Source organism: Palaemon carinicauda, chromosome 14 (genome assembly GCF_036898095.1).
Source record: "Palaemon carinicauda isolate YSFRI2023 chromosome 14, ASM3689809v2, whole genome shotgun sequence".
In the NCBI taxonomy this organism is placed as follows: Eukaryota; Metazoa; Arthropoda; class Malacostraca; order Decapoda; family Palaemonidae; genus Palaemon; species Palaemon carinicauda.
Window position 1 is genome coordinate 53,605,930 of NC_090738.1, and position 15,925 is coordinate 53,621,854.

General features: G+C 34.8%; 1 protein-coding gene across 1 annotated transcript; it reads left to right on the forward strand.

Moving 5' to 3' along the window:
* Positions 1-6,974: 6,974 nt before the first annotated feature.
* Positions 6,975-7,388, forward strand: LOC137652773 (uncharacterized). Its single transcript, XM_068386179.1, has one exon. The coding sequence runs from the start codon at positions 6,975-6,977 to the stop codon at positions 7,386-7,388; it is 414 nt and encodes a 137-aa protein (XP_068242280.1).
* Positions 7,389-15,925: the final 8,537 nt, after the last annotated feature.

Consider the following 15,925-nt stretch of genomic DNA (forward strand, 5'->3'; position numbering starts at 1 on the left):
GGGAGGAGTGGCTTTGTGGACTCGCAAGTAGCCCAAGAGCAATCTGTTCCCTTTGGTGAAGGAACGGAAGCTGAGGCTGGCCCTAGATCTGAACCCACGACTATCTCTGATGGTTCAGAAGTTAATTGCCTTTGATTTTTCAGAAAGAGCCTAAACCCTTCATTTCATGATTTTCTTGCTCTAGCGGTTAGGAAAAGATTTGGGATATCAGAAGGCAATATAGAATTCTTAGAAGAATACAAGTCCAAGTCAACTAAATGACAATATGAGTCATCTTGGAAGAAGTGGGTTGCTTTTGTAAAAGCAAAAGGATCGAAGGAAATTTCAATGAACTTCTGTCTGCCCTTCTTTGTCCACCTTCATAATCAAGGTCTGGCAGCCAACTCGATAACTACGTGCAAGTTAGCCTTGACTAGACCTCTTCTATATGCCTTTCAAGTGGATCTAGCGGATGAAATCTTTAATAAGATTCCGAAGGCAAGTGCAAGGCTTAGGCCTGTAGCACCGCCAAAACTCATCTCATCGTCTTTGGACAAGATCCTACATTATGCCTAATCTGTGAACAATGAAGATTGTTCCCTTAAGGATCTGACCCAAAAGGTTATTTTTCTGTTTGCTATAGCCTCTGGGGCTAGAGTTAGTGAAATAGTGACCCTATCCAGAGATGAGGGCCACATTCAGTTCACAGAAGTGGGAGAACTGAATATCTTCCCTGATCCATCCTTTCTCGCTAAGAACGAGCTACCCACAAAGAGGTAAGGTCCCTGGAGAATCTGCCCTCTGAAGGAAGATGTCTATGTCCTGTAGAGTGTCTAAAGGTCTATCTTCGTAGAACTTCAGACTTCAGGGGAGGACAAGTCTTTAAAGGAGAAACCTCTGGATCAAACTTGTCCCTGAAACAACTGAGGGTGAAGCTCACCTACTTTATTCGTAGAGCGGATCCTGACAGTACTCCCACAGGTCATGATCCAAGAAAAATTTGAGCGTCTTCGCTCATATACTGGATGGAAATCATCCAGGGTGTTCTACAAACATTATGCTAAGCAGGTCCATGAACTGAAGCATTATGTGGTGGCGGCAGGTAGTATATCAAAACCTGTTGTCTAATTCTACGATGAACTGTTAATTGATTGTGATTGTCAATTAAAGGGAGAAGGTGTCAGTACTTTTAGTGTGATCCCTTTTTAGATAAGTGTTACTATGATGACACTAACTCTGTTCAATATCTCAGTTGTGGAATTATACAGATAGCACTAGTGTTGTGTGTAAGTAGTACACAGTGCTGATAGAATATAACAGGTACGGAAATTATGAAGAGAAATTTATTAAAACTTCTTCAGTCTGACAGTGGCACTCATCATTTTTTCCTTTTAAAAAAAGGAAAAATAATTTCTGTATATGTCGCAGGTATAATTCCTTTATCATTCTACATGCGTTTTACATGTTAATTCATTTAGCCATTTATTAGAAATAAATGTCTATTAGAATGTAATTGCGTTCTAATTCACCTGACAATTGCATGTTTAACAAGCCAGAGTTCTTTGACTTACTGATGTAAGTATATTTCATATCATTGTATGCTTGCAAACAATGGATATAATGGGCACTGATACTGGTTCGGCAATATATACAGACCATGAGACTGTTTGTATATTCAGTGTATTCTTGTTTGTTCATACAATATATGCTAACCTTGAGGCCCCTTTTCTACCGTCTAGAATGACTCTTCCCTGTAGGGGCAGGAAGCATTAATATCGTTCATGATTAGTGTTGATGACAGATAACGGTAACGTCATTTGTCTCAAATGGTCCAAATGACCATAGAAATATTGTCCCAAGGTTTAAGGTACTGATGAAAATCCACAGATACATTAATTCTTTTGTATGCTTTCATCAGGACGACATGGCTTGAGCCCAAAAAACGGATTTTGAGAGAAGCGAAAAATCTATATTTTGGGTGAGATGGCCATGTCGTCCTGATGGACCCACCCTTCTTTTCTAAAGAAAAGATTTTCACAGTATCCCCCCCCCCCCCCCCGAACTACTGTAACTGTAGCACCATGCTCAATGCTACAAGAAATGTCCGCCATATTAGATATGGGGCTGTTGTGATACTCAATAGAAGTATGGGAACTAGGGTAACCTTGATACGGCTCCCCTTTTAATTCTGCCACTTTCCCCCTCGAAGCGTAAACGCTATTAGGGGTGCATATTGCTTTGTGGCTTGTCAAGAATACGTCCCCTGATATTATGCGATATCCTTGAGAGAAAATTAAGGATATTCGTGCCAGGAGTTAAAATTCTGGAGACCTAAAGGTAAATTCTCTGGGAATATCACTATACTTAAATACCCCTTAGGAAGCTACTCTTAGGAACCTTCCATCAGGACGACATGGTCATCTCACCCAAAAATAGATTTTTCGCTTCGCTCAAAATCCGTTTATAACTTTCTTTCAGTTAATATTTTCCATCTTCCAACTCATCAGAAGTAAGTAAAAGAACAGAGTTTTATATCTAAAAAGACCATGATTATCTAGGCAATACCGAATCAGATTGTTTTTAATATCTACTATATTTTCGAGGAAAAAAGACAGTGTGCTGGTAGTTACAAAACAAAGCGTAATACACTATCGCTAGAAACTATATCGTTTACATCCTATGCATTTATAGAAAAAAAAAATACGCAGTCAAATTCAATTGCCAAATAAACACCACGTTAAAAAAGAGTGAAAGATCGGATGTGATCTTGATTTAAAGTAAGTCTCTTGAAATGTATGTAAGAACTCTAAAGGCTTCAGGCTACACAGGTCTCAATTCGTCGAGATAAAGGGTATGCAAAATTACTTGTCATATCTCCGTTTAAGAATAATATATAGTGGCAAATTTTCTAGGAACTTAAAAGTTTATTTTGCAGTTATTAATGTAGAAACTTGTACTATTTCCACTCATTATTGAATTTTCATGCGAAAATGTAAGGAAGTTTTCAGCCTAATTTGCTGAATCTCTCTCTCTCTCTCTCTCTCTCTCTCTCTCTCTCTCTCTCTCTCTCTCTCTCATTTCAGAGAAAGATGATCCTTAAAACAACTCTCCATGCAACTCTTGGTATCAACTTCAAGGGGTAGAGTATTTGATGATATTCGTCGAGCAAAGTACTATGGCCTTTTATTTGATTCTAGTCCTACTCCCGACAATGCCCATACATACGAGGACAGATGTCTGAAACCGTAACATATGTTGAACTGAAATTTGAGATAAAAACCATAGCAACAAAAGAGGCCTTTTCTGGTTTCAATGGAGTCAAACAAAAATATGCAGCAATCATAGTGTAAGTGGTATGTATTCAGCTAGAAAAAGACAATATGCCAGTAAAGTAGTATCGGTCACAATATTACGACAACGCTGCAGTCATGGCAGGGCACAAATCTGGTGTGCATTAGAGCATCATTGAAACGAAGAGAAAAACTGCATTTGTCAACTGTGACAGCCACTCACTCAAAGCTTGTATTCACGCAGCCAGTGAAAAATCAGTTACAGTAAACCATTTTTTGGCATATTTGACGAATTGTACAATTTCTTCTTACGCCTAACAATGCCATGGGATAAGCTGAGGAAAGCTAATGACAATCACTCTAAAAGCTGGATTAGAAATTCGATGGCGTGCAAGAGAAAAGACATTTAAACTATTTTTTCACCACTCAGATGACTTGCTTATTCTACTGGAAGAAATGTCAACTGATCTGAAAGAAAATGTAGATGAAATAAGTGAAGCTAGTCAGTTGTTGCACCAGATTTTTACCTTTCACTTCCTTGCATTACTTTCCATTTGAATTTTTTTATTATAAAACATAGACTGTATTCAAAAGAGACTTCAAGATCATCAAACAAACTTCTGTAATGCTGCCAAAGACTTAAAAACACTAGAAATGTATTTTATTGAAAACAGAGAAGCAATACGTAATTAGTCGTTCAGTGCAGCATTAGAACTATATGAGAATTATGAAAAGTATTCCAGAAGAAAAAAGTACTGATGCAGGCCTCAGTAGAAAGCAAGAAATCATGCATCTAAGGAAAAGTACAGCAGATAGACTGCATACTGAAGTGAAATAACGTAGCACGACACTTGAAAATACAGTATAAACCAGTTGGGGTCTCCGCTAGATGTACAGCGAATTCTGCAGTGGTTATTTTGAGGATAATGAACTTTATGAGGAAATCTTAGATTGCAGAATACTCTTGAGAAGTAGAGCGGATATTTAGATTTCCACTACAGAGAAGCTCATCCAATTCATCATACAATATCATGATGAAAATATTTTTCCTAGCTTAAGAGTACTAATCCAACTAATACACAGTAGCAATTTCAATTTCAAGCTGTGAACGTTCGTTCAGTTAACACAAATTGATTGTGGCTTATCTATTTGACTCAATGGGACTGAGTAGACGCAACGCCTCGCATTTCTAAATGTTGAGAGTGGAGAGGTAGAATTCATTAACTTTGATGATGTTTTTGATAATTTTACTTCAGAAAAGTCTCGCGGAGTCCAAATATAGCCTAATCGGAATCAACTTTTATTTTTTTCTAATCTCTTCACAACCAATGTTGTATTTTAAATGTTAAATCTAAACAGTTTCAGAATCTGACAAATTAATTTTAATTTTCTATTATTTTAATGAAAGTGCTTTGATTGGCAATTACTGTTATTATTATTATTATTATTATTATTATTATTATTATTATTATTATTATCACTTGCTAAGCTACAACCCTAGCTGGAAAAGCAAGATGCTATAAACCCAGGGGCTCCAACAGGGATAATAGCCCAGTGAGGAAAGTAAATAATGAAAAATAGAATATCTTAAGAACAGTAACAACATTAAAATAGATATTTCCTATATAAACTATAAAAACTTAAAAAAAAAAAACAAGAGGAAGAGAAATAAGATAGAATAGTGTGCCCGAGTGAACCCTCAAGCAAGAGAACTCTAATCCAAGACAGTGGAAGACCATGGTACAGAGGCTCTGGTACTACCCAAGACAAGAGAACATTGGTTTTATTTTGGATTATTCTTCTCCTAGAAGACCTACTTACCATAGCTAAAGAGTCTCTTCTACCTTTACCAAGAGGAAAGTTGCCACTGAATAATTATAGTGCAATAGTTAACACCTTGAGAGAAGAAAATTTGTTTGGTAATATCAGTGTCGTCAGGTGTATGAGAGTAGATGAGTATATATAAAGAATAGGCCAGACTATTCGGTGTATATATAGACAAAGGAAAGATGAACTGTGACCAGAGAGAAGGATTCATTGGAGTACTGTCTGCCCAGTCAAAGGTCCCCATAACACTCAAGCGGTAGTATCTCAACCGGTGACTGGTGCCCTATCCAACCTACTACCTATTAGAGAATAACCAATGGAATCATTATTCTAACTAACAAATTTCCTACACTATAAAGCTTGGGTGCATTTAAAAAAAATATCAAAAACCTTTTTATTATCAATGCTAATTTACATAAGTAATTTAGTTCCGAATTTCAGGATTTTGCATTTTTTTTTCTTATATTCTTACAAATAGTAAATCCTTATTTCATTCATCTATTTACTTGCATAATGGTGCTGAGAATATGCTTGTATCTCCCTCAATAATATTGGTATCACTAAATTTCATGGCTTTAACTAACGAGTTTGCATCACTGTGAAGCTTGAGTCTAAAACTGTTTTTAACAAGGCTAATTTCCAGTGCTTCAGTTCAGAACTTCAGGATTATGTAGGCCGATTATTTTTTAGTGTTTTTTAATACATCCTTACCTATTTATTTATTTGTTCATTTATTTATTATTATTATTTTTTTTTTTTTTTTGCAGAATAGTTTTGGTAAAACATTTGTATCTCCTTCAATGATGCTAGTACCACTAAACTCCATGATTATACCTCCTCGTAATAAATAATAAGTATTATCAGTAAACTCAAAAGACCATCTGGCAGTAAATAATGATTGATTGGTCCTCATATTGTCAACTGAATCATTTTGGTACAGATCCAGAAGGAGGGAAACTTTGAGGAGAGCCTTTTGTTCAAACTTGCTCAATCCCGTCTATATGAGGGAAACCGTGGAGGCCAGTCAAAGGGGAAAAAAAAAACACTGGAGAATAGACTGTTATCCAATGTTAGGACTCCATTCTCCTTAGAAACCCAACAGAAAGACGTGTCAAGATGGGGAGACATTAGGAGGATCCTTGAAAACCCTAGATGAAGGTAGCATAGCCAAACCAAACCCTATGGCCTCAGCCAAAAATGAGCACATTGAGCTTCTCTCAAGAAACCCATAGAGGAAACCTTTTTTGTGGGATGGTAGTATATACAGTAGAGCTTCTTGATCCCAAGAAATCAACGAAGAGAGCAACAGCCCTGCATGGATCCCTTGATGAGGGTCTTTTGTTATAGCTGTGGTCCCCGGGGTCTCCAGGCCTACCCAAATGGATGGCCTCTCAACGGTAAAACAGCACAAAGACAGGCTCTCAGTTCCTGTAAACAACAGACGAAGGCCTTAACATTTCAGTAAAGATCAAAGGAGAGTCTCTGTACTGAAATATAGCCATCCAATAAAACCTAGAAGAATGGCTACCTTGTAGTAGTTCTTTATAGAAAAACGCTAGGCCCACTGCCAGTAACTGTGGAAAGTGCTACCTCGAAGTTGGACTATTTAGTCAAAGGCTAAGCCCACCACTAATAACTCTGGTTGATGACTGCAAGGGCCTGACTTGTTAAAAACCTTTTACCAAATTATAAAAAAAAATTGATGTTTTGATGGTTGAGGAAGAGGAAAGTGCCAGAAAACTAGTTAGAAAGGTAGATATGATGTACAAAAGAACATGGACTAAAGTGGTATTAGCTGTTGGGGAAACACAAACCTAAGAAGTTAGTGTTGTATCACCCAATGGGTTAGGATTAATCCCGTTTTTATTTGTGGTGGGCATGAATGTCTTAAGCGAAGAGATCAGAAATGAAGAGTTGTGTGAGTTTTTGTATACAGAGGATTTGAGGATTATCACTGGAAATGAGGAAGACTTACAGAGACGGGTTGTGGACGGGCAAGAGACTTTGGAGAGTGGTTTCTTGAGAGTAAATATGGATAAGACTGAAACTAAGGTGAGCATTAGGGAATGTGGGGACAGGATAGCTATTCATAAAAGTAGAGGCTCATTTATAAAACTAGTGAAACAACCCAGATACTTGGTATCTACTATAAGTCAGGAGGAAAGATGTAAGGCTGAAGTTGAGAATAGGATAAAACCAACTCACGGGAAGTGGAGGGAGATAGCAGGAGTAGTATGTGATAAGAAAATGCCAATGAAGCTAAAAGTGAAGATCTATAGCAAAAGCAGTTAATCCAGAATTAATTAAGGATTGGAAACGTGGGCTCTAAGAGTAAAAGAAAAAGTAAAGCTTAAGAGAGCAGAGATGAGAATGCTGTGGTGGATTATGAACATACCACTGTTTCAAAGATTGGGAAAAGATGAAATAAGAAGAATAGCAGACATAGTGGTGATAATAGTGTCCCAACTGAGATGGTGGGGGCACGTGTTCGGGATGGATAGTGGTGAAGGAGTGCGGAGGTCTAAGGGGGAACCTGTTAAGGGGGGAAAATCGAGAGAGCGGCAGTAAATTAGATAAGGTGAAGGATGATATGGAGAGGAGAGGTTTGTTGGAAGAGGATACCTTTGTTAGAAGACATTGGAGAGGGTGCATTAGTTAATTGACCCCTCAATGTAGGGTTAACGGTGGTGCAGAAGAGAAAGAATAATGGCAACTTATTTGAAACTTTGACTCCTAACCTGAAACATCCCTTTCAGGAGAACGTCTTTATGAATCATAGTTTCCTGGGCTCCAAGGGGAAAAATCCCCACAAAGGTCTTTTCTCGAAATCATGACCTATTGATTACTTTGGACTGAATATCACAGGTAACTTAGAAATCGGGTCTCAGTAATCTAGGAAAACCCTAATGAGGGCCTCCTCCTCAGAGCATGGACTCTATATCGCCCTTAGATACCATAAAGGAGGGCTCCATAGCCAAAAATATTAGCTACCTGGCTCCCAATGACAGGAACTGACCAAAGAAGAGTCCCATACTCTTCGAAGTAACTGATAATCTAATACAGTACATCGTTTCCTTATTTAGTATCATTAGATAAATTATATAATGGTATATCATATTTAACATACGCCAGTTTAGCTATCTCAGCTGGCTATTGGTATCCAAAAGAGAAAGACGGAGACTCAAAAGGTACCATCTCCTAAATATATAAAATCTTAATTTCTCTGAAGTTTTTTATCATAAGTCATGAAAAAAATTCAAGAATCTACTAAAATTTTATTCAGACCTTTTTGAATGATTTATTTTATATCTCTTTTTGTACATTTTTAGATTATCAGTTACTGCTTTATGAAAAGATGTTTATAAAACTTGTAAAAGTGGGGCTTACTGTGAAAAAAAAAAGAGAAAAAAAAAGAAAAAAAAATCACGTAAAAGGTATGGTGATTACAATTGAAGAATACACACAGTTAAAAAACAGGTACCATAAATTCCAGAATTAAGCAAGATAATGCTAATTGTTTCTGTCAGTTGTTTTTTCCGAAATCTTGACGATATAAAATTATTCTAATACAGCATCTTTCAGATATGATTTCCTTTTCTACACGATATCGTAAATGAGTCAGAGGTATAAATCAGCAAAGGGTACATTTTAGATGTTAATGCTACCATTTACTGTAAATTTTCTGTGACGTTCCTGGTATTAATTTTTAAGTAGGCAGCAGGATATTCCGTATGGGTATTTCAAATGGTATCGTCGGTTAATGATTTTTTACATTGATTTAATTATTAATGAAAAATTCAACTAGAAAGGTATATCACTTTATCCTTGATCACCAAAAGTAGGATATCGTTGAATGTGTGGATGATAAATTACCTTTTTTTTTTTCAGTTGAGAACGAAATATTCTTATTTTAGAAGCAAATTCCAAATAAGAATTGACAGCTTAAATTGCTGATAAAAGTTTGTATATTATTTTTCAATGATAATAAAGAACGCCCCACAAATTTTCATTTGTAGTGAAATAAGTTGCCAAAGTCTATCTGATAAATATTCATGTCACCTGATAAAGAATAGCTCACTTAACTGCTACGTTGACATAAGTAAGTTTTTGAAATTATTATTCGTTTTAGTAAAAATAAAAAAACAATTACCATTCACTCATAATGATATGAAATAATTATTCATACCTTAGCTGATTAATTTTTCACTTCCATAGGCATTCAGAACAGCAACTATGGTTAACATCACCGTATATATATATATATATATATATATATATATATATATATATATATATATATATATATATATATATATATATATATATATATATATATATATATATATATATATATATCTGTATATATATATATATATATATATATATATATATATATATATATATATATATATCTATATATATATATATATATATATATATATATATATATATATATATATATATATATATATATATATATATATATATATATATATATATATATATATATATATATATTATTATTATTATTATTACTATCCAAGCTACAACCCTAATTGGAAAAGCAAGATGCTATAAGCCCAGGGGCTCCAACAGGGAAAAATAGCCCAGTGAGGAAAGGAAATAAGGAAATAAATAACTGAAGAGAACAAATTAACAATAAAACATTCTAAAAAAAGTAATGTCAAAAGAGATATATCATAAATAAACTATTAACAACGTCAACAACAAATATGTCATATATAAACTATAAAAAGACTCATGTCCGCCTGGTCAACAAAAAAGCATTTGCTCCAACTTTGAACTTTTGAAGTTCTACTGATTCAACAACCCGATTAGGAAGATCATTCCACAACTTGGTAACAGCTGGAATAAAACTTCTAGAGTACTGCGTAGTATTGAGTCTTATGATGGAGAAGGCCTGGCTATTAGAATTAACTGCCTGCCTAGTATTACGAACAGGATAGAATTGTCCAGGGAGATCTGAATGTAAAGGATGGTCAGAGTTATGAAAAATCTTATGCAACATGCATATATATATATATATACATACATATATCCTTAATAAAAATATTAAGAGTAAAAAAGAAAACAAAGACAAAAGTCATTGCACAAAACAATCAAGCTAAACAAACGTCATAAACATTTCTACATCGTATAATAAGGAATCTATTTATATTAACTGATGAAATTTGTTAAATCGGGATGGGAACTGATATTTTTTATGGGAAATCCGTCCCTTCAATAAACCCAAAGATCCCACTCGATTTGTACACTTCGTCTCCAGATCCAAAGACGGAGTTTAATTGCACTCATATTTAGACTCGCGAAGAGGAGTCGTTCTTTCGTGTCCCCATGATTAGTTAACTGGACCAGCAGCGTGTCCGGAAATTTTGCTTCATGTGGAAATAATTATGAGTATGTTGATTTTGAATATACATTCATTGACGTTGGTAAACAAAGCTCGTGGGCTGTAATTTCAAAAGGATGATTTAAGTCAACACGCCTGAAATGCAATTTGTATGACAACCAGATGATTCTTCGACTTATTGCAGGCAGCGCAAGTTACATAATTTGGTTCACACATTAATCAGTATATTCAATTATTATGACTTTTATGGCAATAGTTTATCTATCAGAGAATTTTTTCTAATATAATTATTGGGGATGCATAGAAAAAAATTATAGTCAGGTTCACTTTAATTTCACCAGATTTTTGTAGGAAAGTATGAAAAGTATACATTTTTTGAAACTTTATTGTATAAGCTATCAGGAAAACAACGTTTATATATGCCCTGATATTTCTATAGCCACATTATTAGAGTTTGCAAACTCGCTGCCGTAGAAAAAGGCTTTCGTCAATATCTCAGCCTCTGAATAGCTAAAAAATATGATTTTGACCAAGGAATCCAAGGGTACCAAAATAAAAAATCTAAATTCAACTACAAACTTATTGAGGTGAAATATTCCGTTTTATTGGAAATCTTACAAGTAATGATACAAGGAAGTTCCACTAAATTAATGTCCATTAAAAGCTAGCATGCTTCTCATGACAAAAATTGGTTTAATCTTTGAGGCAACCAAGGAGTCTATATATTATCATTATTGTAATCAGTTTCATGCCTTTTCTGTGTCCTTATCACCCTGAAACCCAAAGCCGCACTGGCAATGATCAGCGGGTGTCGTGATGAAAAGTCAGAATTAGTCCCAGGATTTATGCGGTTTCTCATGCATGGAATGGCATCAATGCTGTTGATTCTATTTTTGGATTCTAGTTGACCTTTCGAATGGATTTAAATCCATACATGATGTTTTGGCTTATCATGAGTCCTATTCTGCCACCAACTTTGGTCCTACTTTGAGATTCCATACTGTTAGCAGGTTCTATCATGATTCAGCGAATCGTAGTACACAGTTCATCATGAATGCCAAGAATGTCACTTATGACATCTGTGGTCTTTGTATCTTTGGCTTTCTTCATAAAACTTGTGGTGCTTATCCTCATCAACTGTGCTGTTCTGTAAAAAACCCATGTTCTTGTGGCTGTGTTTATTATGACCTAATGATCAATTTTACTTCTGAATTTAGTATGTATTTGCAAGAACTTCTGTATTAAATGTTTCAGAATATCTGCAACTATGAACATTGGATTCCTTGGTCTTGAAATCGTTAGTTTTGCAGTCAAAATAAAAGGGCTAAGCTATTAGAAACGCAGATATTGCCGAAAAGCTTTCTGTGCTAGTCATTTTTGTAAAATTCAAGATGGCAACCATATGGGACTTCGGCCAAATGTAAATATTTTTTTCTGATTGCTTATACAATAGGATTTCCTAAAATGTAGAGTATTCATACTCTCCACAAAAAATCCGACCTAAGTTAAAATACAAACAAACTGAACCTGACTATTTGTAGCTTATGATAAATCATGCTTATAGATCCCTCTTTTGCATTTGAAGTGGTTAGAACCACAATATTAAAAAGATCTCAAATCAAGTGCTAAAGTATATTACTGATCTAGAATTTTAAAGGAGGAAAGTATACTAAAAATATTTCATAAGGTACTTGCTCTAGCATTTCTATCTCCTTGTTATTAGTTGTGTAGAAGTGATTACACACAGATTTATATATATTTTTCCTATAATTCATTTAACATTGGCCATGAAAATTATCTTTCTTTTATACCTGCAGGAAAAATGTATGAGAAAAAGGCTTTTCATAGTCTGATGAATATGTGAATGTTATTGACTTCAAATTCAAAATACCAAGTAATTATCAAATACCATTCTCAAAATCCCCATGACATAAATACCGTCTAGTAAAAAGTATGATTAAGGTTTTCTTGATATTACCGTATAGAAGATATTGTCGTTAATTTTAGTTTTGTTAATTTTCTTGTATGTATCTTGTAAAAGCATTTACTTATGATATATCTGCTCTCCGAAAGGACCCAAATTTCCAAACCCTTTCCAAGAGTAATGTCATCGCGAATGATGAAGCAGACTTTATATAATAATCAAGCACTGTTTTTTTTTTTTTTTTTTTTTTTTTTTTTTTTTTTTTTTTTCAGAGTCCATTTCGGAGACAAGATAATCAATCAGACTTAAAAATTCAAGAATATATCACTAGTAAAATGAAGCAGTTAAAACAAGATATACATAATAGTAAGTGCCTTTCTCTACTTTAACTGAAAACTAATACAATTTTACAGTAAAACTCCTGGTGGATCTTGATGCTTAGGGAGATGTAGACCCAGATGCTTTCTTACTTTTTGCTGTTTATAAAGACAGCTGATTTTTTAGCTCATTGTGTTACTCCACTGGGTAATTGTATTTACGGTAGCTCTAGCCCTGCTGATTACAGCCCAAATTCCATAACATCTTTTGGCAAAACATCTAACTAGATATGCTGAAGGTAACACTCTGTTTCCTGGTTAGCAGTTTGACTTTCGAAAGTGCCTTGGATTATGCGATGAGCTTTTTACAGTTTTTAGTGCTGTACAAATATCCCTTGATTGTGAGCAGGAAGTTCGTATGATTGTCCTTGATATTAATGCTGTCTTTGACCATGTTAATCAGAAGGCCCATGATTTCCTTATTTTCTTTGCTATTGTATGTTTCTGTAGAAGTAGACTAAACGTAATATGTTTGTGTACTGGGAAGATAGTACATTTGTCTTCAACATTTATATCAGATACAATATTATTCATTCCATCAATCAAAACTAAGTCCAATATATGCTCAGTTAAAGTAGTTGTTCATTCGACATTATTCACTTGTCGATATAATTCTGATAATTCACTAAATGCCAAAGCGTCAAGATTTGATGCATCGTCCATCCAAAAATTGGAGTCTCCACAAATAACTAATTAATTTTTCTCTATGATTATCATCTTAATGATTGCACTGAATTCTTCATAAAAAGATACTAGTATTTGTTCTCGGAGGTTTTTAGACTGTTTAAAAGGATATTTTTCTGTTTTTCCTTTTTTTTTTTTTGCATAAAGTTTATATTTAAATATTCAAAGCTTGTTTAACTAGTTCTTTTTAACATTTCGAGATTTGAGTAACCTTCATGAATAAAGAGTCCGACACCCCCACCAGACCTACCCTCTCTCGGTATGTGAAGGAAGGTGTGTGGGGGGGGGGGGGTATCATTTCAGTGATATTAGCCTTGTCCAAGTTATTTAACCATGTGTCAGATAATGCTAGTATATACAAATATTTCTCGGTTATCAATTTTCGAATTTGAATAGTTTTATTACCTACATATTGTATATTTATATAGCCACAGTTTATGACGTCTTTAGTAACCATAATCAGTATTTTCTGCAAGTCTTTTTAATTTCAAGCCATAAGCTTTGCAGTCTCTATGATTATTATGTGGTCACTTAGTTTGGTCAACTTTGTGCAGTTAATAAACTTTGACACTTACGAATTATATTCCTTGGTGGAATGTTTTCCTGAATAGTTCCCGCAAACTTTATTATCATTCTCAGACTTGTAATCTTTTTCAAAATGTCCATACCTCTGACAGTGGTAGCAGGTGATCACTTGGTACTAATCAGGTATGTTATAAGTACCACATCGTAACAAAAGGTTGTCCCCATTGATATGAAAAGCCCTCCGAACTTCAGGATCACATTTCAACATATTGCGGGTAGTCCCACCTGAAGCATTTTTCTTCAGGACTACACTTATCTTCTCTTCTATATTTTGGATTTGATCCAGGCAACGATTTCTTTGAATCAAAGCATTTACTACACCATCTTCATCATTGTACACATTGCATATCATTATTTTTGGATTTAATTTTCCGATTTTTCTTGTTTCGGTGTCTGCAACCAATGTCTGAATTTTGTTTGTAGCCTCTCCTCTCACCATTTTGTTTGCAGAGCTTACAACAACATTTCCATTCAAATTTGACCTCGTGTCAAGTATAGGAATGTCTTTAAGTGGCTATTCAACCTCGTGTTTTCTTTCAGTAATTTTAGTTGTATTTATTGACTTGATTACCAACAGATTTTTTCCTTAACTTTGTCAGCATATGTCGTTTTCTCCGGTTTGGGGTCTATCAGTGATTGAAGAGTTGCCTTAATTGGTTCCATATTCATAGTGAGATTATCAACTTTCTCAGTGAGGGCAGTAGTCTAGGTGAAATTTGCTGCATGTGTGCTAAGGTCCGCAAGTTTGTTCTCCAATTCAGCGATTTTCGCGTCTTGTTTTTTTTTTTTATATTCACATCTTCCTCGAAGCTGAGTCATTGAAAGCAATAAAATCAAAATGAGAAAATTAGTAAATATCGAGTGCCATGTTTTCTTGTGATGAATCAGGGATGAGCATTGCACGGCCCAGCGTCGAATGCCTACCTAAGTCATACACGCCTAATGTGGTTGGGCCAAAATAATGACACTTTTTAACCAGCTATTGCTGTGAAATAATAATTATTTCTCAAATATAATATAAAACTGAGCTGCCTATAAGTAGTCTAGAAATATAATACTGCCAACAATTTTGGAAAATTATAATGATTACATACTATAACTAATTTGATTTTGATTGTGGAGGAAATAGCCCCCTAAATCTCGATGAAGTCACTGGCAGTAGGGTAATAGATTGGGTTTATGTTCTTTCGGCATCTACTTTTAACAGCTGGCAGCTGATTTTACTAGAATTAGTACGGACTAACAGCGGTTACTTGCCTTAATTAGATAAGTACTGTGCCTCACAAGGAATTGGCTACCCTTTGATGAATCTAGCCAATGAACCCACTCTGGATTTAGTCAGTCTATGAAAAGAGAAAAGGACAAATGTCCCCCAGTCTCGGGCGTAGAAGGTTGCTAAGAATTTCACTGTTTATAAATGCTAAATAAAAATTGAAAATTGATACTTGGAATGTTAGATCCACGAATTAGATGGGAAAGTTACAGCAAGCGCAGAATGAATTTCTGGAATATAATTTTGGATATCTTGGCATTGAGTGAAATATGTTATAAGGGGATTCGTAAAGAAATCTTAGATCAAGGCAATATATTGTTACAATCTTAAAATCGTTACAGGTTCTTTTAATAATTAAAAAGAATGTTTTTAACAACCAGCACTGAAATATGGGAAATGAATACAAGGAGAAATTCACCAAAAGCACAACACGTTTATTAACAAACTTATAATGAAAATCAATGTTACTAATTCGTTTACTTTAACTGACAAATAAAATCTATCAAAACATTAATAGAAAAGGGGAACAGTTAGTAAGGTGGAAATACTTAAGAAATAGTTTTCTGCAGCTGCTGAACGATGCTGGTACAGAGGCTTCAAGCTTGAGAACGTTGC

Excerpts from the sequence above, each read along its gene's own strand:
- LOC137652773 (XM_068386179.1), top strand. The coding sequence starts at position 6,975 with ATGAATGTCTTAAGCGAAGAGATCAGAAATGAAGAGTTGTGTGAGTTT.